Source organism: Quercus lobata, chromosome 11, assembly GCF_001633185.2.
Source record: "Quercus lobata isolate SW786 chromosome 11, ValleyOak3.0 Primary Assembly, whole genome shotgun sequence".
NCBI lineage: Eukaryota > Viridiplantae > Streptophyta > Magnoliopsida > Fagales > Fagaceae > Quercus > Quercus lobata.
In genome coordinates this window covers 4,874,895-4,894,097 of record NC_044914.1, presented here as the reverse complement: position 1 = coordinate 4,894,097, position 19,203 = coordinate 4,874,895, and the positions used below count along the sequence as shown (strand labels likewise).

General features: G+C 33.8%; 2 protein-coding genes and 1 pseudogene across 3 annotated transcripts; all 3 read right to left on the bottom strand.

Moving 5' to 3' along the window:
* Nucleotides 1-569: 569 nt before the first annotated feature.
* On the bottom strand, nt 570-1,900 carry LOC115966309 (annotated as a pseudogene).
* A 981-nt stretch (nt 1,901-2,881) lies between these two features.
* LOC115968665 (lipoyl synthase, chloroplastic-like) lies at nt 2,882-6,616 on the bottom strand. 2 transcript variants are annotated; one of them, XM_031088123.1, is made up of 4 exons: nt 6,103-6,616; nt 4,770-4,941; nt 4,282-4,393; nt 2,882-3,912 (listed from the first exon to the last, which is right to left on the bottom strand). In XM_031088123.1, the coding sequence occupies exons 2-4, from the start codon at nt 4,887-4,889 to the stop codon at nt 3,812-3,814; spliced, it is 333 nt and encodes a 110-aa protein (XP_030943983.1). In that variant the 5' UTR covers nt 4,890-4,941; nt 6,103-6,616; the 3' UTR covers nt 2,882-3,811. The 2 variants fall into 2 exon arrangements, with proteins under 2 accessions (XP_030943983.1, XP_030943984.1); XM_031088124.1 differs by having other exon boundaries at nt 2,882-3,929; nt 6,103-6,612.
* A 3,443-nt stretch (nt 6,617-10,059) lies between these two features.
* Nucleotides 10,060-11,654, bottom strand: LOC115968664 (spermidine hydroxycinnamoyl transferase). Its single transcript, XM_031088122.1, has one exon. The coding sequence runs from the start codon at nt 11,594-11,596 to the stop codon at nt 10,247-10,249; it is 1,350 nt and encodes a 449-aa protein (XP_030943982.1). The 5' UTR covers nt 11,597-11,654; the 3' UTR covers nt 10,060-10,246.
* Between the last annotated feature and the right edge of the window lie 7,549 nt (nt 11,655-19,203).

The window sequence follows — 19,203 nt, the reverse complement described above, 5'->3', positions numbered from 1 at the left end:
CACCATCGGTCGTGACACATTGTTTGAAGCAGGACACATCAATTTGTTATCTTTTGTATGGACAATTGAATCTAAACACTTAGTTGTATTGATTACTAAAAACTAACATTTGTTATCTTTTTTTTTATGGACAATTGAATATGATGCAACTATGTGTTTGAATTTAATTTATATGATTACTCAACTAATTAATGCCATGAAATACTTAATTGGAAATCAATTACTTGTTTATTCAATTGCATGAAATTACCAACGCGCACTTTTGGTGCAATGATCATTTCACAAGTATAAAGAGATGTGGGGGGTAAGGATTGGAATTCAAATCTTTAGAAAGGAGTTTCACACACATATACTTAAATTAGTCTAAAGTAGAATTTCTATCTTATATAAAATTAAAAAAAAAAAAAACATGAAATTAATTTAATAACGAATTAAACATCAACATGTAGACTAAAAAAGCTAAGCACTTTCTTACAACTAATTCTTCTTTTTTCTTGCTACTCCTTATTTTTATTCAAATTCATGACCATTCCATAAAATATATTATTTCTTTTCTTCTCATTTTTCCACTAAATAAGTTCATAGAAGTGCTTCTTGAAATCATCAATATGAGCCACTTGCAGACACAAAGCCAAAGTCAAAGATCCATCTCCATCATGACTTGGAAGGACAAGCGAGTTTCCATCAATATCATGTGTTCCTTGCCCCATATAAATCTCCTTCCCCCATCCAAAATCGAGGCCATACATTGGCAAGCTCAACCAGCTCACGACCCCAAAATTTGGATTTCCTTGGAAAGGTCCTTGGGTGCTCCCCTCGGAAAGAATGTCTTGAAACTGTGTCAAGTCCCGTTGAATCTTCAAAAAATCAATACCCGAATTCACAAACTCATCATTCACTTTCTTGATAGCCTCTCTTACCCTACTCGAAGCATAGCTTAATGGTTTGGACATCAAATCCACAGCACGACTCGTAGCAAACACATCCAAAGTTGCATTGCCAAAGTACCAAATTGGCAATGGTGTATTCATGCGCCTTCTTGAGTCAACACAAACACATAATGTCGTAGGTTGTTCATTTTCGTGTCTACATGCTTTGCATGCACATCAAATGTGTCCCGCCAAAGTCTCCTACCGAGTGTAACCACGCTCTAAATCACTACTGCTCTGATCGTCATTTGCCATCTTCTTTAGCTTTTCAACTTGGTTTTTTGTAAGCTTTAACATGGCCACCGTAGTCTTCTCCTTTCGCTCTTCTAGATCACCCAATTTCCCGAGCAAGATTGGTAGTTGAATAAAAGCCTCATGGTCAATGCATGGACTGGCTCTTGGGGGACCCCCAGCTCTTAAAACACTCCGATCATGAAATGGTGCTGTCCCTAATGGCTCACCTCGAGCAAGCCTAGCCCACTCCGTAAAGAAGTGTAGTGCACTTGGTCCATCAGCCACTGCATGTGATATTAATAGGCCAAGACATATGCATGCCTCCACACTTGAACTTTGTGAGTTGCACCAATACTAATGGCATTTCATGAATTGGGACGCTATAATCTACCCCTGGGAATAGAAATTCATACTTTGCAGAGGGAGAGAAATCACCAAAATCTTCTAATCTTGACTCAGATTCAGCTTCAAAGAATGGAACCCCTTCAGCATTGCAATCAATCTGAAGACGGTCTTTGCCTATCCAACGCAAACGACCAGCAATTGGATAGAAAGGCACCAATGCTTTGCTTAGCGACTCTTAGTATTGGTAATGGTGTCTGGTAGTGAAAGCCAGTTTTGTGTTGGACGGTAGAAATATAGATTGTGGAGACATGAGTTAGGCTGAGTTGATCCAATTCTGAAAGGGGTTGGGGGCCATTCCAGTTGGCTCTGCTGGCTTTGCTGTGAAGCAACATTTTGAACTTACCACCGTTATTTCTTTTAGAGACTGCTTGCAAAAGATGAGAAAAGTTAAGATTAAAATGGCTACAATTTTTTTTGTGTGGCTATAGGATTTTGTAGGCCAAATGGGGATGGTTGTTGCTTCTTCTTTTTTATTTTTCATTTTTTGTCTTCTGGATGGTTGTTGGCTCATGCTTCTATATTGAGGAGCATTTTTTTTCTCTTTTTTTTAATCTATAATTGGAAGAGAGGGTTTGAATTTCGAGTATCTGCAAGTATCAAGAACTTGCATGCACAACAAACACGTAAACAACTGAGTTGGACTTCATGCACAGTTCCTTAATTATGCCTTGACCAACAAATCATAAAAGATTGCCAAGTTCGTAAATGACTTCTTCAGTGTTTTTGCACCACCTTATGGTCAGTCGTGACACATTGTTTGAAGCAGGACACATCAATTTGTCACGTACGTAGGACATCAAGTATATTTATGTTATTGTGTCGTGTATGTATATACTACAAAAAAAAAAGGCTATAGCCGCATTTGCAAAACGCAGCTATAGCCTATAAAAAACGCAGCTAAAGGCTATAGCTGCGTTTTTAAGCTGCGTTTTCCAAACACAGCCTATGTAGCGAGGCTATAGCCCACTGCGGGGACCTAGAGCTGCGTTTTCAAAAACGCAGCCCAAACCGGGGGCTGTAGCTGCGTTCTACATAGCCTAGAGCTGCGTTTTCTCACAACCCCAGATGCGGGACCTATAGCCGCGTTTTAAATAGAAACGCGGCTATAGGTGACACATAGAGCTGCGTTTAAAACGCAGCCCAAACAGGGTCTATAGCTGCGTTTTACACCTCAGCTTGTGGCTGTAGAAAAACGCAGCTATTGGGTGTAAAAACGCGGCTATAGGTAATAAATTTTTTTTTTTCAATTTTTTGTCTTCCTAAACACATTCCTGCCCAAAACAAGATCTGTAATTCCTGCCAACACTCAACAGTTCCCAACCAATTGCCAAATAACAAAACAAGTTCATTGCCCAAATAATTACATAAACAAAACAAGTTCCCAACAAAAGATTTTTACATCACAAAATGCATATCCGTCAAGGATTTTTTACATCACAAAAAATTGTTAGCAAGCATCATGGTACTTGATCAATCAGTCCAATGCCCGTAGCTACATATATATATATATATATATATATACCTGTGACAATGAGAACACCAAAAATTGGGTTGAATTGGGCTTGCAAAAATCCCTAAGCTTGGAACACTTGAAAGACTTAGTAACATGAGAGAAAGACTAACTGTAGTTCAACTATTTGTTAATAATTTAACAAGAGTAGTATAGTAACATAATTAGTCAATTTATCAGAGTTAAAACTTAGAGAGCGGAAAAAAATCTAGTCAAAACTTCCAATTCAACTAGGAGGCTACTGGCTAATAAGGGCTAAGGAATGGCATCATTAATATTGCTGTGATATCATACTGATAATTGCTATTTGATGAAACCTATATCACTAGGTTTTAATACTAATTAGTTGCTGACAAATACTATTAGATTTTCTTTTGAGTAATCTCATTAATTCATTAGATTTTCTTTTGCAACCTACCCCAATTAAATTTCACTAAACAATCAAAGACCCCAGAAGAAGATATCCCCAATTTGATGTCATCTTCAATTTGGAACACCCCTTACTAACTTATTAATTATTGCTGGGTGGGAAAAAAATAGTTAAGAAGGAAACCTCCAAAATGGAGAACTGATCTGCTCCAACCCCAAAATACTAGAATGCCAAAAAATTTGAACTTTTATGAATGAAGTGCAAGTCCGTCCACTAGAATGAAGGGCATTCTGCCAATTTCAATGGCAAAATGTACAATGGCCATGCTTATAGGGTACTGATATGTCAAACAGTTTCTAGGACTCAAAAACACAAAGTCCACAATAGCCAAAAATCAATAGGATGTGCCAGCAGTGCTGTTAGCCTTATCTCTAACCATTGTCTTGACAAAAAGCTCACCAGCTCTATATGAGGATCGGACCTGTAAAATGATTACAAGTAGGAAACTCTGGTGAGGATCTATTTTTAAAAATCCAAAGTCTGAAAAGCTTGGGTAAATTAGTAACTTTTGTCATTCCTAAGAAATTAGTTTGGACTCATCGGAGAGAATTTTCTTTTTATATTTTATTCTTTCCCTAACGCATCTAGTTCATGCTCATATGTACTAGTCAGATAATTATTTAAACCAAGATACATTTGGAAAGGGAAAGTAATCCTGCTAGTCCATTTTGTTGGCTGATTTGTATTTTTTTTTTTTTAAAAAAAACATTTATATGAGAATAAAAGAGAAGGACTTTATCATCATATAGTTCAAACTGCAACAGCTAACTTACCAGTGGTCCCACTGGCTACATAACGAAATCCAATGGACTCCTCGTATTCCTTCCAGAAAGCAAACTTTTCAGGGGTGACATATTCTTTGACACTCAGGTGTAGTGGAGTTGGCTGCAAGAATTGTAACCACTTTAAAGTTAATAAGCCTATCAAGAATGAGAAAAATAGAGCTACTAGCCACTAGGTTTAATATAACCTCAGGCAACCTGTAGACAATTCCTACTTGAACAATTTCTGAAACATCAGAATTACCAAAAGCTAAGTAGTGCCAGATCACAGCCATCTTTTTTTTTTTGTTAATTAGATCACAGCCATCTTTAAGCATTAAATAAGATCACGCTCTGAAAATATTACAGGCCCAAACTTGGGCAGGAGTCAAGTTATTAAGATTCCCATTTTTATGGACCCTAAGTTTCAAATTTCAGTGTCATGACTAATGCATTAATCTCCCAAGCAAGAAAGAATGAACTATTGTATATCAACTAACCTGTAAATACTGTCCAAGAGTCAAAATATCAACATCAATAGCCCTTAAATCAGCCATAGCTTCTTTCAACTCATCATCAGATTCTCCAAGGCCCAACATTATAGAAGATTTTGTTATCATGCCCTCCTTGCTGATTTTTGCATGTCTTAAAACTTACAAGCTTTGTGCATACCTGCATTTAAAAAGGGGAAAGAAAAAAATGCAAGAGTTAAAAATAGAATCAGCAATCATATACTCTGAATAGGTAAAGACAATCTATGAAAAAAAAAAGCTATATGTGGGTTAACTATAAATTCTGGAATCAACAGACTAGGTCTGCCTGACAATGCACATCCAAGTTATTATAATTATCATATTCTAGTATTCTACTTGTGCTTTTGTGGTTCACAATTCGCATAAGCTGCCCATGCAGTTACAATGTTGTAACTAACTGATTTTCATCCAAACTCTTATATATATGTATGAATTCTTTTGCAAAAGAGAGGAGGCCAAAAACTTACAACCAAAAGCTCCAAAGTCCCCTCCCCTGTACACAAACTCTGAGCTTCTTAATTTTACACTTCCTCAAAATGAATAAGAGGACAATCATAGCCCTTGATTAAGGAGCTATAAATGTACAAGAACAAAGTCACAATAGTCTAGCAAATATGAATGCCAAATCCTCATTGTTCCAAGCTCTAAAATATCACATACAATATATTCAAGGACATCGAAACACATTAAAGAAAAAAAAAAAACACCCACTTATAAGATGTCATTTAGGAAAAACCATATTCAGGAACCTTAAAATACATTTTGAGGTTTGAAAAAAGAAAATATATAGTAAATGACTAAATTGCAGCTTGCAACATTGCATAACAAATGATGAAAAAGCTAAGTATTTTAACTTTTAAGAAGACTTAGATAGCCCCATGCCACTTTGCAAGCAACTCCCTAAATGCGTCTTGCTCACTGTACCTCACTATAAATCATAGATAAGAATGTGCTCAACAAGTGTTACTCGCTCACTGTCATGGATATGGTCATTAGCAATTAACAAACATATTCTATTTCCTAATCAACCAACCAACAAAATCTACATCAAAACCTCATTTCCATCAATAATACAACAAATCAAAATCTACATCAAATACTCATGTGCTAAATGTTAAATCAAACCCCCAAAAATAACAACAAAATCATTTTGCAGAACCAAACAGAGCCCTTTAGTATTAAGTACCATATTCAATATCTACATCAAACCCTCATTTCCATCAATAATACACAGCTTAATGTTATGAAATAGATTAGATCTGAAGTGAATATAAACTATAAAGATTAGATTAAATCTTACTGGGCTTTCCATCGGCCCACTTGGAGGCGAGTGAGTGCTTCGGTCTTGTGTGGCTCTCCAAAACGGTAAAGCTGTGGTTGATATAGCTGCTGCTGGGGCGAACGATGAGGTAGCCGCCGACATCGAAGATAACTCAACAAAGAGAGGTGCAGAGAGAAAGAGAGAAATATGACAGTTGAGGTTAACATCAAGCAGCCACCATACTAATCACTATGTCTTCCTCCGCCGCCGTTGTTGTCGCTGGAGTTGCCATTTCCGTTGTGGGTTTTAGGTTTCATGGCCATGTGAAGAGCTTGGGTCTCTTCAGTCAGCAAATTTTTCGGGTTTTGATGAGGGAGGAGGCGTGAGGTTTGTGGGTAGTGGGTTGAGAGCACGGTGGCGATAATGGATTGGGAGGTTGAGCTGAGATAGTGAGAGCTCAGATTAGGGATTGGGAAATTTCAATAGTGTTGAAATTTAATTAGTACCATATGTGGAGCTGCGTTTTATTGAACGCAGCTCAAATACGTTTGGAGCTGCGTTTAAAAAAACGTAGCTCCATATCAGATCGAGCTGCGTTTATTAAACGCAACTCCAAACGTATTTGAGCTGCGTTCAATAAAACGCAGCTCCATATCAGATGGAGCTGCGTTTTTTAAACGCAGCTCAGGAAAAAATTAAAAAAAAAAAAAAAATTCCCCACAGAGCCGCGTTTTAAACTGAACAAAACGCGGCTCCACCCTTGGTCTATAGCCGCGGTTAGAAAACGCGACTATAGACCAGGGGTGGAGCTGCGTTTTTGTAGAACGCGGCTCAAATTACTATCCTGGAGCTGCGTTTCTATAAAAACGCAGCTCAAATTCTATCCTGGAGCTGCGTTTTGCAAAAACGCAGCTCAAAAACGCAGCTTAAACGTATTAAGAGAATTTCTATTATCTTATTTTCCTTTCAATCAATTAAAGAAATTTATATTTATTTACTGTCGTTCCAGTTTTCCTTCTTTTTCAACCAAATATAGTACAGTGAAAAACTAAAATCTTTTTCTATTTCTAACATTTTCCATCCTCCTAATCAAAAAGAGCTTTTGTCATGTGTAATTTTCCTTTAAATTATATTAATGAGGGTTATATATGAATCAAGTTCTTTATGAAAGCCTCTTATTTAACTCGAAAAAAAAAATGCTTATTTACGTCCACTTGTTTAGTAGACAAACCAAGCTCAAGCATAAGTTTAATCTCTAGTACTATTAAATGAGCTAAGTCAAACATAATAATGTATTTTTGAAAAAGCTTATGAATATGAGATTTTATTTACCTATATAATATTATCTTTTTATATGTACACTTGTCTAACAATATATTTATATAGACTTGACTTTGGATTGTGTAAATCTAAAAATTGGTCATATGATATTAAACTATGATTTGTAGTTTTTTTAATAAAATAAACTATCCATTCATAGTAAAAAAATTATAAATTTGTGAAGGGTTAAATTTTTTTACTCATGTTTAACTATATATGGGAAAATAATATGTTAATCGAATTAATATTCCCTTTGTCCCAAATTATTGTTTATAAATTTCATTTTGGGATGTTCCAAAATGTTTCCCCCTTTGAAAAGATAATAAATTAATTTTTGCACATACCTTTTACTCTTTTCTTCTTCTTTTTTTATTTTTTATTTTTTATTTTATTTTTATAAAAGCAATATCATTATTTCTCTTCCATTTAAATTAGTGGGGTAGTTTCAAAACTTGGACTTTTTTAACCAAAAGACAAACCATTAAATAATGTTAACTTAAAATGTTTGATTTTCTAAATAGGACCAAAAATATGGGACAAAGTTAGCAGCTTGAGAACAAGTTTGAGCTTATTCGACAAGAAAATAAACTAAGTTTAAACTTGTAATCTTGTTTGGTACATAATAAACACAATTTTGGCTCCCATATGAATTAAAACTGTGGGGCCCAAATGATCTATGGGCCAGGCCCACCTACCCAGGGAGAATCCGGAGGCCCAAGCCGAGGAGGGCTATGGCCCAAGCTCGACAAAATAGCCTTTGGATACCGCCGAGGACAGCTCAATCCTCGGCAGACCCAAAGTCTCCCCAAAGAAGAAATAAGGGTAAAGACGGTATAGGACTGAAACTTGGAAGAAAGATCTAAAATATCAAGGGAAAGTTGCTGTTACTGCCATTTAATGCTCTGAACCTGACAGAGCCGTATTCTTTGGCTTTTACAACCATCCCTAACGACTTTGAGTATGGACTGATGGGACAAGTATCAACCTTGGAAAGTTTAACCCTACGCGTGGACGAAGGACAGTGGACGCGAGCTAGTATAAAAGGAAGAGTAAGTAATCTATAGGGGGGGTGTTGGGAAAAATGGCCAGAAACCTGAGCCTCCCAGCCCACCTCCAGGAGAAAGACTCCAGGGGTGTAGGAAAACTTAAACTTGTACGAACACCGCGAAAAACCCACCGCCTATCAATCAAGGCCTAGCCTTCCAAGCCCACGCTCTACAAATGATATTGTTAGGGGCCTTTTCACGCGCGAACCTGACACTGTTACGGTCCGCCACGAATCGCGTCCTTACAAAAACTAAATGAAGAAATGTGAACGTTTAATACTCATCTCAACTCTTTTGATACCCTAATTTTAATCACAAATAATATTCTTGAAATGTATTAAATCATGATTTTTTTTTGTTAAAATAAATAAATAATACACATTAGTGTATAATAATAATAATGTTGGAAAACAAAATATGTGTTTTAAATCAATTAATGTTAAATAAATTAAATAATAAATGTTCTTTTATATGCCTTAATATGCACAATATAAGATAAGAAATATCATAATAGCAATACTAAAGTGAAAATATTTTTATTTATTTATTTATGGATATGAATGCAACATAGTGAGGGATGCAAATGTAACAAATAAGTCCATGCCCTCTCAAAATATTTTTCATTTTATAAGATACAAAATAAACCATGTTATAGTTTTCTTTTATTTAAGAAAAAAAAAAAACTCAATACATTTGTATCCCCAGCCTAGCTCTCTAAATATAAAATGAAAAAGAGTTTGTTTTTAGGAAAAAGAAAAGATTTTGATAGAAAGATACTGAAATATATGGTTTAAATGCATCTATTGTTAATGAGTTATATATGACGAAACAAAGTTTAAATATTAAGAGAAATAAAAGGAGATATTAATACTTTAAATAGGTATTTGTATTTTTTTTTTTCTTAAGTATGAATGGGCTATTAATTTAAATTTGCACTCTATTAAAAAAAAAAAAAAGTGTTAAGAAACTATAGGTGGAGCCGTGGAGAGGGAGAAATTCGTAAAGCCAAGCCCTTCTCCTCTCCGCCCTTGATGTGAGTGTGTATATATAAATGGATTCATGAGTATTTTTACTGAAGGAGGCCCTTATATTCGATGTCCATGATTCTTCTTTTGCTGATCTGACATTTCAAATCGGTGGAAATAGATATATAGAGATCAAAATTGGCGTACGAAGACTAGATCGACAAATGCTAATCTCAATATTACAAATGTAAAATGCTTCGCTATGTTTATAGCTTAAAAGAAAATAAAAATAAAAATAAAAGGCTCTAAAAAATGGGTTGAATTATATAAAAAATGGGAAATTTTAATGATTTTTTAAAAATATTATATTTTTTTAGTTTACTTTTTGTTGTGACAGTTAAATTAATAGAAATTTTATTTAATATTCAAATTTCAACAACAAGAAAAAAAAAAGTAAAAATTAGGTACAATAACTTAGATTAAAAATATTAAGTTTTGTAATTAAATTCAAAAACTTTGTTGCGTTGATTATCAAATACTAACATTTGTTATCTTTTACATAGATTATTAAATATGATCCAACTATGTAATTGAATTTAATTTATAAGATGAGTCAACCATTCTTTCTCTAAACAAAAAAAAAAAAAAGATGAGTCAACTATATGCCAAGAAATACTTAACTGGTGTTTATTCAACATGAAAATAATAAATACTGAACATCAACCACACATAGAGTTAAAAAGCTAAGCACTTTCTTACTATTTATTCTTCCTTTTCTTGCTACTCCTTGTTTTTATTCAAATTCATGACCATTCCATAAAATATATCCTTTCTTTTCTTTTTATTTTCCCACTAAATATCTTCATAGAAGTGCTTCTTAAAATCATCCATATGAGCCACCTGCAGACACAAAGCCACAGTCAATGATCCATCTCCATCATGACTCGGAAGGACAAGCGAGTCTCCATCAAAATCATGCGTTCCTGGCCCCATATAAATCTCCTTCCCCCATCCAAAATCAAGGCCATAGATTGGTATGGTCAACCAGCTCACAACCCCAAGATTTGGATTTCCATAGAAAGGCCCTTGGGTGCTCCCCACGGAATGAATGTCTTGAAACTGTGTCAAGTCCGGTTGATTCTTCAAAAAATCAATACCCGAATTCACAAACTCATCATTCACTTTCTTGATAGCCTCTCTTATCCTACTTGAAGCATAGCTTAATGGTTTGGACATCAAATCCCCGGCACGACACGTAGCAATCACATCCAAAGTTGCATTGCCAAAGTACCCAATTGGCAATGGTGTACTCATGCGCCTTCTTGAGTCAACACAAACACCTAGTGCCGTAGGTTGTTCATTTCCGTGTTTACGAGCTTTGCATGCACATCTCCAAATGTGTCCCGCCAAAGTCTCATACCGTGTGTAATCATGCTCTAAATCGCTACTCTGATCCTCATTTGCCATCTTCTTTAGCTTTTCAACTTGGGTTTTTGTAAGCTTTAACATGGCCACCGTAGTCTTCTTCTTTCGCTCTTCTAGACTATCCAATTTCCCAAGCAAGAGTGGGGGTTGAATAAAGCCCTCGTGGTCAATGCATGGACTAGCTCTTGGGGGATCCCCAGCTCTAAAAACCCTTCGATCATGAAATGGTGATGTCCCTAATGGCTCACCTCGAGCAATCCTAGCCCACTCTGAAAAGAAGTGTAGTGCACTTGGTCCATCAACCACTACATGTGATACCAATAGGCTAAGACTAATACCTCCACACTTGAACTTAGTGAGTTGCACCAATAATAATGGCATTTCATGAATTGGGACACTATAATCTACACTTGGGATTAAGTACTCATACTCTGGACAGGGAGAGAAGTCACCAAAATCTTCAAATTTGGACTCAGATTCAGCTTCAAAGAATTGAACCCCTTCAGCATTGCAATTAATTTGAAGACGGCCTTTGCCTATCCAACTCAAACGACCAGCTATTGGATAGAAAGGCACCAATGCTTTGCTTAATGACTCTTTAAGAGTATTGGTAATGGTGTCTGGTGGTGAAAGCCAGTTTTGTGTTGGACGGTAGAAATAGATTGTGGAAACATGAGTTGTGGTACCAACTTGATCTAATTCTGATAAGGGTTGGGGGCCATTCCATGTTGGCTCTGCTGGCTTTACTGTGCAGCAATTCTTTAAGCTTACTACCATTATTTCTTTAGAGAATGATTGTAAGAGATGAGAAAATGTTAGAATAATGGTTACATTTTTATTGTATAGCTATTGGTTTTTATAGGCCAAATGGAGGTGGTTGTTTCTTCACATGGATGTGTTTGTTTCTTCACACTTCTTTGTTCACCAACAAACTTGAGAATTGAAAAAGGATTAATGGCACTTATTCTCCCCAAATTATGGGGTTAGTTGTAATGTCCCCAAAAATATACAATTGATTAATGTTGTTAAATTTTTATTGTATAGCTATTGGGTTTATTAGGCCAAATTGGGATGTTGGGATGGTTGTGATTCATCCTTATAATTTGTTCACCGTTGCTCGGAAATATTTGTAGAATTATGAAAATGCAATTATTTTTTTCATTTTATATATTTCTGGTTGAACTTAAATATAGTATTTTAAATGAAGTATATTAAAATTTTCAATTAAATTCAAATACAGGTTGTATTGACTATTAAATCCTAATACTTATCTTTTTCAAGGATAATGAAATTCAATACAATTATATTTCTATTTTATTATCAAAAAACTAAAAATTACAATTTCATATGTATTGTACTCAAGTTTTATCTTCAAAAAATTTATAATTTTCTGTGTTAAAATTTTTTATTATTATTTAAATTTAGTAATTCTTTTGGGGCAATTTGCCTACTACCCATGCATCATGGATTCAGTGCTCAATTTTGTACTTAAAAAAAGACAAGAAAACTCCAACTGAACCCATAATTTGAGGGAAGAGTGCAATTAACCCATCAAGAAAAGAAAGACGTTTCATTCAATTGCTCCAAATGACGTATTCAATTGAGTCCAAATCTTCTATCCTATTTTTCTTATCCCACTCCACAAATGAAAAATTTCCAAGTGTCCACCTACTTAATTAAATGCTAATTTTTTGCCTTCTCTTATTTCAATTTCCTAAAATAAATAAATCAAAAACAAAAAAAAAAAAAAAAAATCCCACCAGTCACTGAAACTAGTCCAACACCAACAACTAGAGCCGGTGCCACTACAACGGCCATCAACCAACTCCTCGTTATTTTCAAATCCATGACCAGGTACATGAATAGAGAAATCGCATTGTCCTTTTATTAACTAGCATCTATTCATCGAATCCATCAACCTATGGTCTATTTTGTATTTGGTAGATTGATAAAGTATATTAGAAAACAAAAAAACTAATATCAAGTGGCTCTTTGTGGCTGTGATTGTTTTTGGTATTTCACTTAAATTGTGTTGGGTATATACTTTGATATTATTGTCTTAGGAATTTAGGATCCTACATATGCTTTTGAAATAGAAGGGGACTGTCTCATGATATGGGAGTACGCATGGGTCCGTTTGGTTCGATTTTAAGAAGAATTTCATAATAAAACAAACATTGTCAGCTTGAGAAAACTTTGGTTGAACGTACATCCAACATATTTGAAAAATTGTTCGATATCAGAACACAAACATAATTGGTAGTGGATATTCGTTAATGGCACCAGTTCTAGTTGGTGGTGGTGGCTAGTGGGGCTGTGTTGGTTTTTATTTTATTTATTTTAGGAGACTGAATTAAAAGAAGTAGAAAATTAGTATTTGATTAAGTAGGTGGACAGTTGGCAATTTTTTATTTGTAGAGCACAAAATGGGATAGGAAAAGTAAGATAGAAGATTTGAACTCTGTAATTTGCCAAAATGAGAATTTCATTTGAGGCTAGCTACACGAAACCTCATGTGTACGTGTTCAGCCTACAGGTACCACATTCAAGCTCTTTAATAAGCTTTCATTATCAGCAACCAACAGAACCCGCCAAGTCCCCTATTCTGTTTGAAATTGGAGAATGTAAGAGATGTGAGTGGAAGAGAATAGAACCTGTGTGTGGGTGCGATGACTAATGAGTAATGTTATAAGACTAAGACAAGATTATATATATATATATATACTATAGCAACAGATTTTAGCAAATTTTTTATTTTAGCAATTTCACTAAATAAAATTATATTTGGTTCCCCTTAACAATATCATTGATCTTTTTAAAAACTATAAATTATAAATAAATTTATAGATATAAAATCCTCTAATGCATTTTGTGTGTTCCAATTTAAGCTTTACCAATCACAACTTGACACATATCATTTTTCTTTTTTTGTAAATAAACAAAAAAAAAAAAAAAAAAAAAAAAAAAAAAAAAAAAAACTGTGGCAAATGATATACCAATTGGTGGAGACAGAATTTTATTCCCTCAAAAACTCATGAACTTTTATATTAGCATGTTCAACTCAAAATATTTTAATGAATTTTCTCTCAGCCATCCAATCTTGAAATGAGAGGCCTAATTTTTGGTCAGTCACTGCAGCTCTAGTTAAAATAGATTTTGAACTCAACGGGTAAATATCTTGCTAAGCTAAGCAATGGTATTCACTTGCTTTACCCTCCTGATATTTTTGTAGCTACTAGAATCCCCTGCATCTCTCCCTCTTTTGCTGCTTTTAGGTTTGCATTTCTTGGGATGAATGATAATTGCCCATATGATATGAGCAGAATTTGATGGATTTGTTTCAACACAATGTAACACAAACTATTTTTCCTAATCCGTCCTTATAACATGTATATCTGATATAAAATCATACAATTCTTATGTGTAGTTCTATCCATGTTGCTTCTGCTAATGAATTCGTATTTACTTGCCAAAGGAGTATTATTGCGTAATATTTTTCTTCCTCCCCTGTGGGTTTATGATTAGTTTTGACCATCACATAATAATTGTTTTTACTTCTCCACAGCTACGAGTCAAAATTTATTCAACGCATTGTGGAAGTGATATCACAAAAAAATGAGTTTAAGGTCCTCAAGCAGTGATAAAGGCTTGGTAGGAATAGTGGTTTCAGTTGATAAATTGATCCCCTCATACTTAAGCTTTGGGAAAAATGTTTTCATAATAGGGATTTGTGGTATGGGGGATTGGGAAAAACAACTCTTAGTAGAACTGTTTATAACAAGTCCTCTAGTCAATTTGAAGGTGCTTGCTTTATTGCAAATGTTAGGGAATCTTCAAAAAACAATGGTTTGCCTAAATTACAAAAGCATCTGCTCTCTTAAATTTTGAAGGAGAGAAAATTTGTTATACGTGATGTTTATGATGGAGTTAAGATGATCAAAACTAGTTTGCATGGTAAAAATTAAATAAATAAAGTTCTACCTGTATTAGATGATGTTAATAAAGTGGAGCAATTAAAAAATTTGGCTAAAGAGCATTGCTGTTTTGGATCGAGGAACTGGATCATCATTACAATAAGAGATGAACATTTGTTGGTCCAACATGGAGTGCATAACATATATAAGCAAAATGTACTAAACCCTGATGATGCCTTAAAACTTTTTTGCTTGAATGCCTTCAAAAATGAGCAACCCCAAGAAGGTTATATGCAACTCTCTAAGGATGTTGTCTACTATGCTTAAGGCCTTCCCTTAGCTCTAGTTGTTTTGGGCTCCTTTTTTGTTGGAACAACAATGGATGAATGGAAAAGGGCATTGGATGGTTTTCAAAAAATTCCTAAAAGTGAAATTTTTTATATACTTAAAGTAAGTTATGATGGCCTAGAGGAAAGGTCGAAGGTGATGCTCTTGGATATTGAATGTTTCTTTAGAGAAGAGATGAAAGATCGTGTATTAGAAATATTAGAGTATTGTGGTTTTGATGCAAAAACTGGAATAAGAAATCTTGTGAATAGATCTCTCCTAACCAAAGGAGAAAAAAATATTTCGTTGCAATAGAAGTTTATTGCAACAATTTGAAATTTATTACAACAAACCCCCTCCCCCCTCCCAATGCAATATTAAGAGATTTTGATGATTATCTAATGGATTATGCGGGTCATGTGGCTGCTAACTATGATGATAATGTTGTTTATAATAATCAATCGTACTATTATGGTAATCTATCACAACAAAAATTTTGTTTCAACAAATTGTAGTAACAATATTTTTTGTTGCAATAAAGTATTTTTATTATAATAATAATAATAAAAATACTTTATTGCAACAAAACTCTATTGCAACGAATATTTTGTTGCAATTGTCAATTGCCACAAACCTTATCACAACAGTGGGCAACAATTTGGTACTTTATTTGTAATTTCACTAATTTGTATCAAAATTACTTTTTTTCAATGTTTCTTTAATATATATTATGAATTATAAGTATGGGTATTTTTAGTATTTTTTTTTTTAATTGGAAAGTAGGATCTTACGATTCTTGTACTAATTCTATGATCTGATCTTTGAACCCTCTCATCAATCCCCTCAATCCTAATAACCTTGGAAGTATTGACTAATTTTTCAAATCCTCTAACTAGTTAAAGTTGATCCTCTAACTAGTTAAAGTTGGATTTACACAAAATAACACATTGTGTTGGTGCAAACACAATAATAATTGAAATAACACAAAGAGAAACTAAATAATACTTCTGAATATTATTAATTTGACGATAAAAATACACAACACTATTTGGACTGAAGCATGACACTCACTCTCTTTAAAGAGATTCAAGCCCTTGGTTGGTTAAACTTTATAACCAGTGTAGACCTTCTCTAACTTGTCTCCTCTAGAATACAATAACCCAACAAATGTTGTATGGTTAAAACAACTTATGCACAAAGTGTTCAAGCTCAAAACTCCACAAGAAAAAACACCCTTCCTTGCCTAGTACCTCTCTATTTTTTAGTGTATAAGAATGCTTGTAATTGCTTGATTTTTTTGATGTAGTGCTGTAACTTGTATTGGGCCTCACGAAATTATTACCCAAATTAATCTGATTAATTAGATCCATAATCTCGATGTGGAGGGTATTACAAGATTAATTGCAGGACATAAATCTGATGCGTTGGAGTTACATAATTAAATGGATCAGATAAGGAGTTTCTAAAGAATAAATAGACCCAACAGCTAATCCATTAAGTGGGTGAATGACTCTTCATTTTCCATCATAAAAATGACATTTACTCACCAATGAATAAGGAAATTATTTCTGAATGTATCTAGACCAATTTTTGCTCCAATAAATATCAAACCATTAATCACCACAATTAAAAAAATCTCTCATTTTCAATGTAGGATTAAACATTCCATGAGAGAGGCTTCTGTCCAGTGGAAGCCAATTCCACTGGATACGCTAGGATACAGACATGTGTCCAAAACTAGACACATGTTCACATCTCAACATGTCCAGTGGAACTGACCACTGAACACAATCCCAACCCACATTCCATTAATTCTTTATCTTCTATATTAACTCCCACATCATTATAATTATATATATTATCATATTTACTCATTTTAATTAAATAATACTCTCTTCATCCTACTTTTTTTGTCTTCAATTCCATTTTGAGATGTCCCAAAATATTGTCCTGTTTCTAAAAATAAAAGTCATTAATTTACTAATGTTCCGATTATACCCCTATTAATTTACTAATTCAGTTTTTTGATAAATTTTTTTAAGGATAGTTTTGGAAACTTATACATTTTTAAAAGGTAGACAAGACAATAAATGATGTTTCCTTAAAAAATTTGACTTTTCAAACAGGACCAAAAAAAAAGGGACGGAGGGAATATTAAAATGCTCCAACACATTATTTTAACTTTTAATTACGTCATTTATTACCATAGTTATTATTCCATTCCCATTTTTTGAAACAACAAAGGTAAATTTACTCATCCATACATATTTACTCATTTTAATTAAATAATATTAAAATGTTCCAACACATTGTTTTAACTTTAATTAAGCCATTTATTATTGTAGTTATTATTATTCCATTTCCATTTTTTGAGATAGGAAAGGCAAATTTACTCCCCCAAATAATTCTTGCTATTTACTAGTGGATCACAAATTCCACCCTAATTTTTTCATTCTTTAAATATCAATGCATAGCAATCACTATGAACACACGCAAAAAAAAAAAAAAAAAAAAAAAAAAAAAAAAAAAAAAAAAACACACACATTAATTTGAAATCTTGTGAAGATGGGCAAGCTCTCACCAGCTTATTGTATTCTCACCCTTCTTGCCTTTGCTTCGGGTACAATTCTCTTCTATACTCTATTAATGTTGATCTGCACATCAAGTATCATTTGGTTTTCACTTGGTTTTCGAAAAAAAAATAAATAAATTTACAATAATTCATATAAAACATAATGGGGTTTGATAAGAATCAACACTTGATTGTTCAATAATTAATAATAATAATATCACGTCCCAAGCATGATTTAAAGAACCGTTTTTATATCAAATTATAAATTTACCCATTTATATATCAATGGCATCTATTAATATTAATACTTCTCTCTATTTCTTGTCATAACCTAGTATGTGAATTGTTGTCAATGGTGGATGGCAAGCTATGCTCTGAAGAATTTGATCGATCTGATGCTGACTGCAAATCGAAGAGTGTATCCAACAATCCAAATAATTATAAAATATGCTATGTGGACATAGGAAATCCCAGTCCCAACTGCAATCCGTTCTTTTGCGATACCAAGTGTGTAGCAACATATGGTGTAAGTCGGGGAAGTAGTGCACTTTGTATTCAAGTCGGACCAGCAAGTCCTATTCAAAATTATGTTTGTCATTGCACCTATAATTGCTAGGCATGTAAAACGACATGTATCAAATAATAAAATAAAACATAGTTAGATCTCGATAATTATGGTTGTCTCATGCGGTTCTCTTCTACTGCAAATTGATACACTATACAAGTTAGAACTTGAAAATTATTTTTCCCTCAAGTGGCTATCTTCACTTACAAAGAATGTTATTTCATTAAATATGAGCTTCAAACTGTCATTTTCATCGTCACAAGGTATCACCCTGCATAAGTCTAAGGACATAGCAAAATCTCATAACATTTTAACAACACCATTGCTTTGAAATTGGGTAGGTCCCAAAATGATCCATTTTTATTTGTTTCATTTTATTTTAATCTACAATGGGTTGGTATCTCATTTGTTGTGAAATTGTTGTGAGATTTTATTGCGGCCATAGAAAAATTCTTTGGCATTTAAATTTCACGATGCAGCTTAGTATTGAGGCTAATATATATTACCAATTAATTTTGGGAATACTAAAAATAGGGGTGTCAATGTTCGACCCAACTCACGAACATGACACGAACCCGACACGTGTTTTTTCGGCCTTAATGGGTTTGGGTCATAAATGGGTCGATCCAAAAGCGACATGATAAGAAATGTGTCATAAGCGGGTCAACCCACGTAACCCGTAATAGACACATTTGACAAGCTAATTTATTTGTGTTAACCCGAAATGACCCACTTAACACAACCCGTTCAACTAGTATAACAAATAAATATTTATTTTATTTTAGATTTGTCAAATACCTTTTATATCCAACATATATTTTTAATTTAAAAAGAAAAGTGATTAATTACAAAAATTTATAAGAGATATAATTGGGAATTGAAACTTTACAGACCCTAGAACTACTAATACTTTTCTTCTTTTTTTTGGCATAGAACTTGCACAAATGAAATTAGATGAGCTTGTGGAAGATGTTATGAATTTGGACATCAACAAAGAATCTATGGA

Bases quoted from the DNA above. Each gene is read 5' to 3' on its own strand.
- LOC115968664 (XM_031088122.1), bottom strand. From the start codon at position 11,596: ATGGTAGTAAGCTTAAAGAATTGCTGCACAGTAAAGCCAGCAGAGCCA.
- LOC115968665 (XM_031088123.1), bottom strand. From the start codon at position 4,889: ATGATAACAAAATCTTCTATAATGTTGGGCCTTGGAGAATCTGATGAT. The intron at 4,394-4,769 runs GTTAGTTGATAT...CAATTCTTGCAG, and splicing joins CTCTTGGACAGTATTTACAG to CCAACTCCACTACACCTGAG. The intron at 3,913-4,281 runs GTAAGTTAGCTG...ATCCTCATATAG, and splicing joins TGTAGCCAGTGGGACCACTG to AGCTGGTGAGCTTTTTGTCA.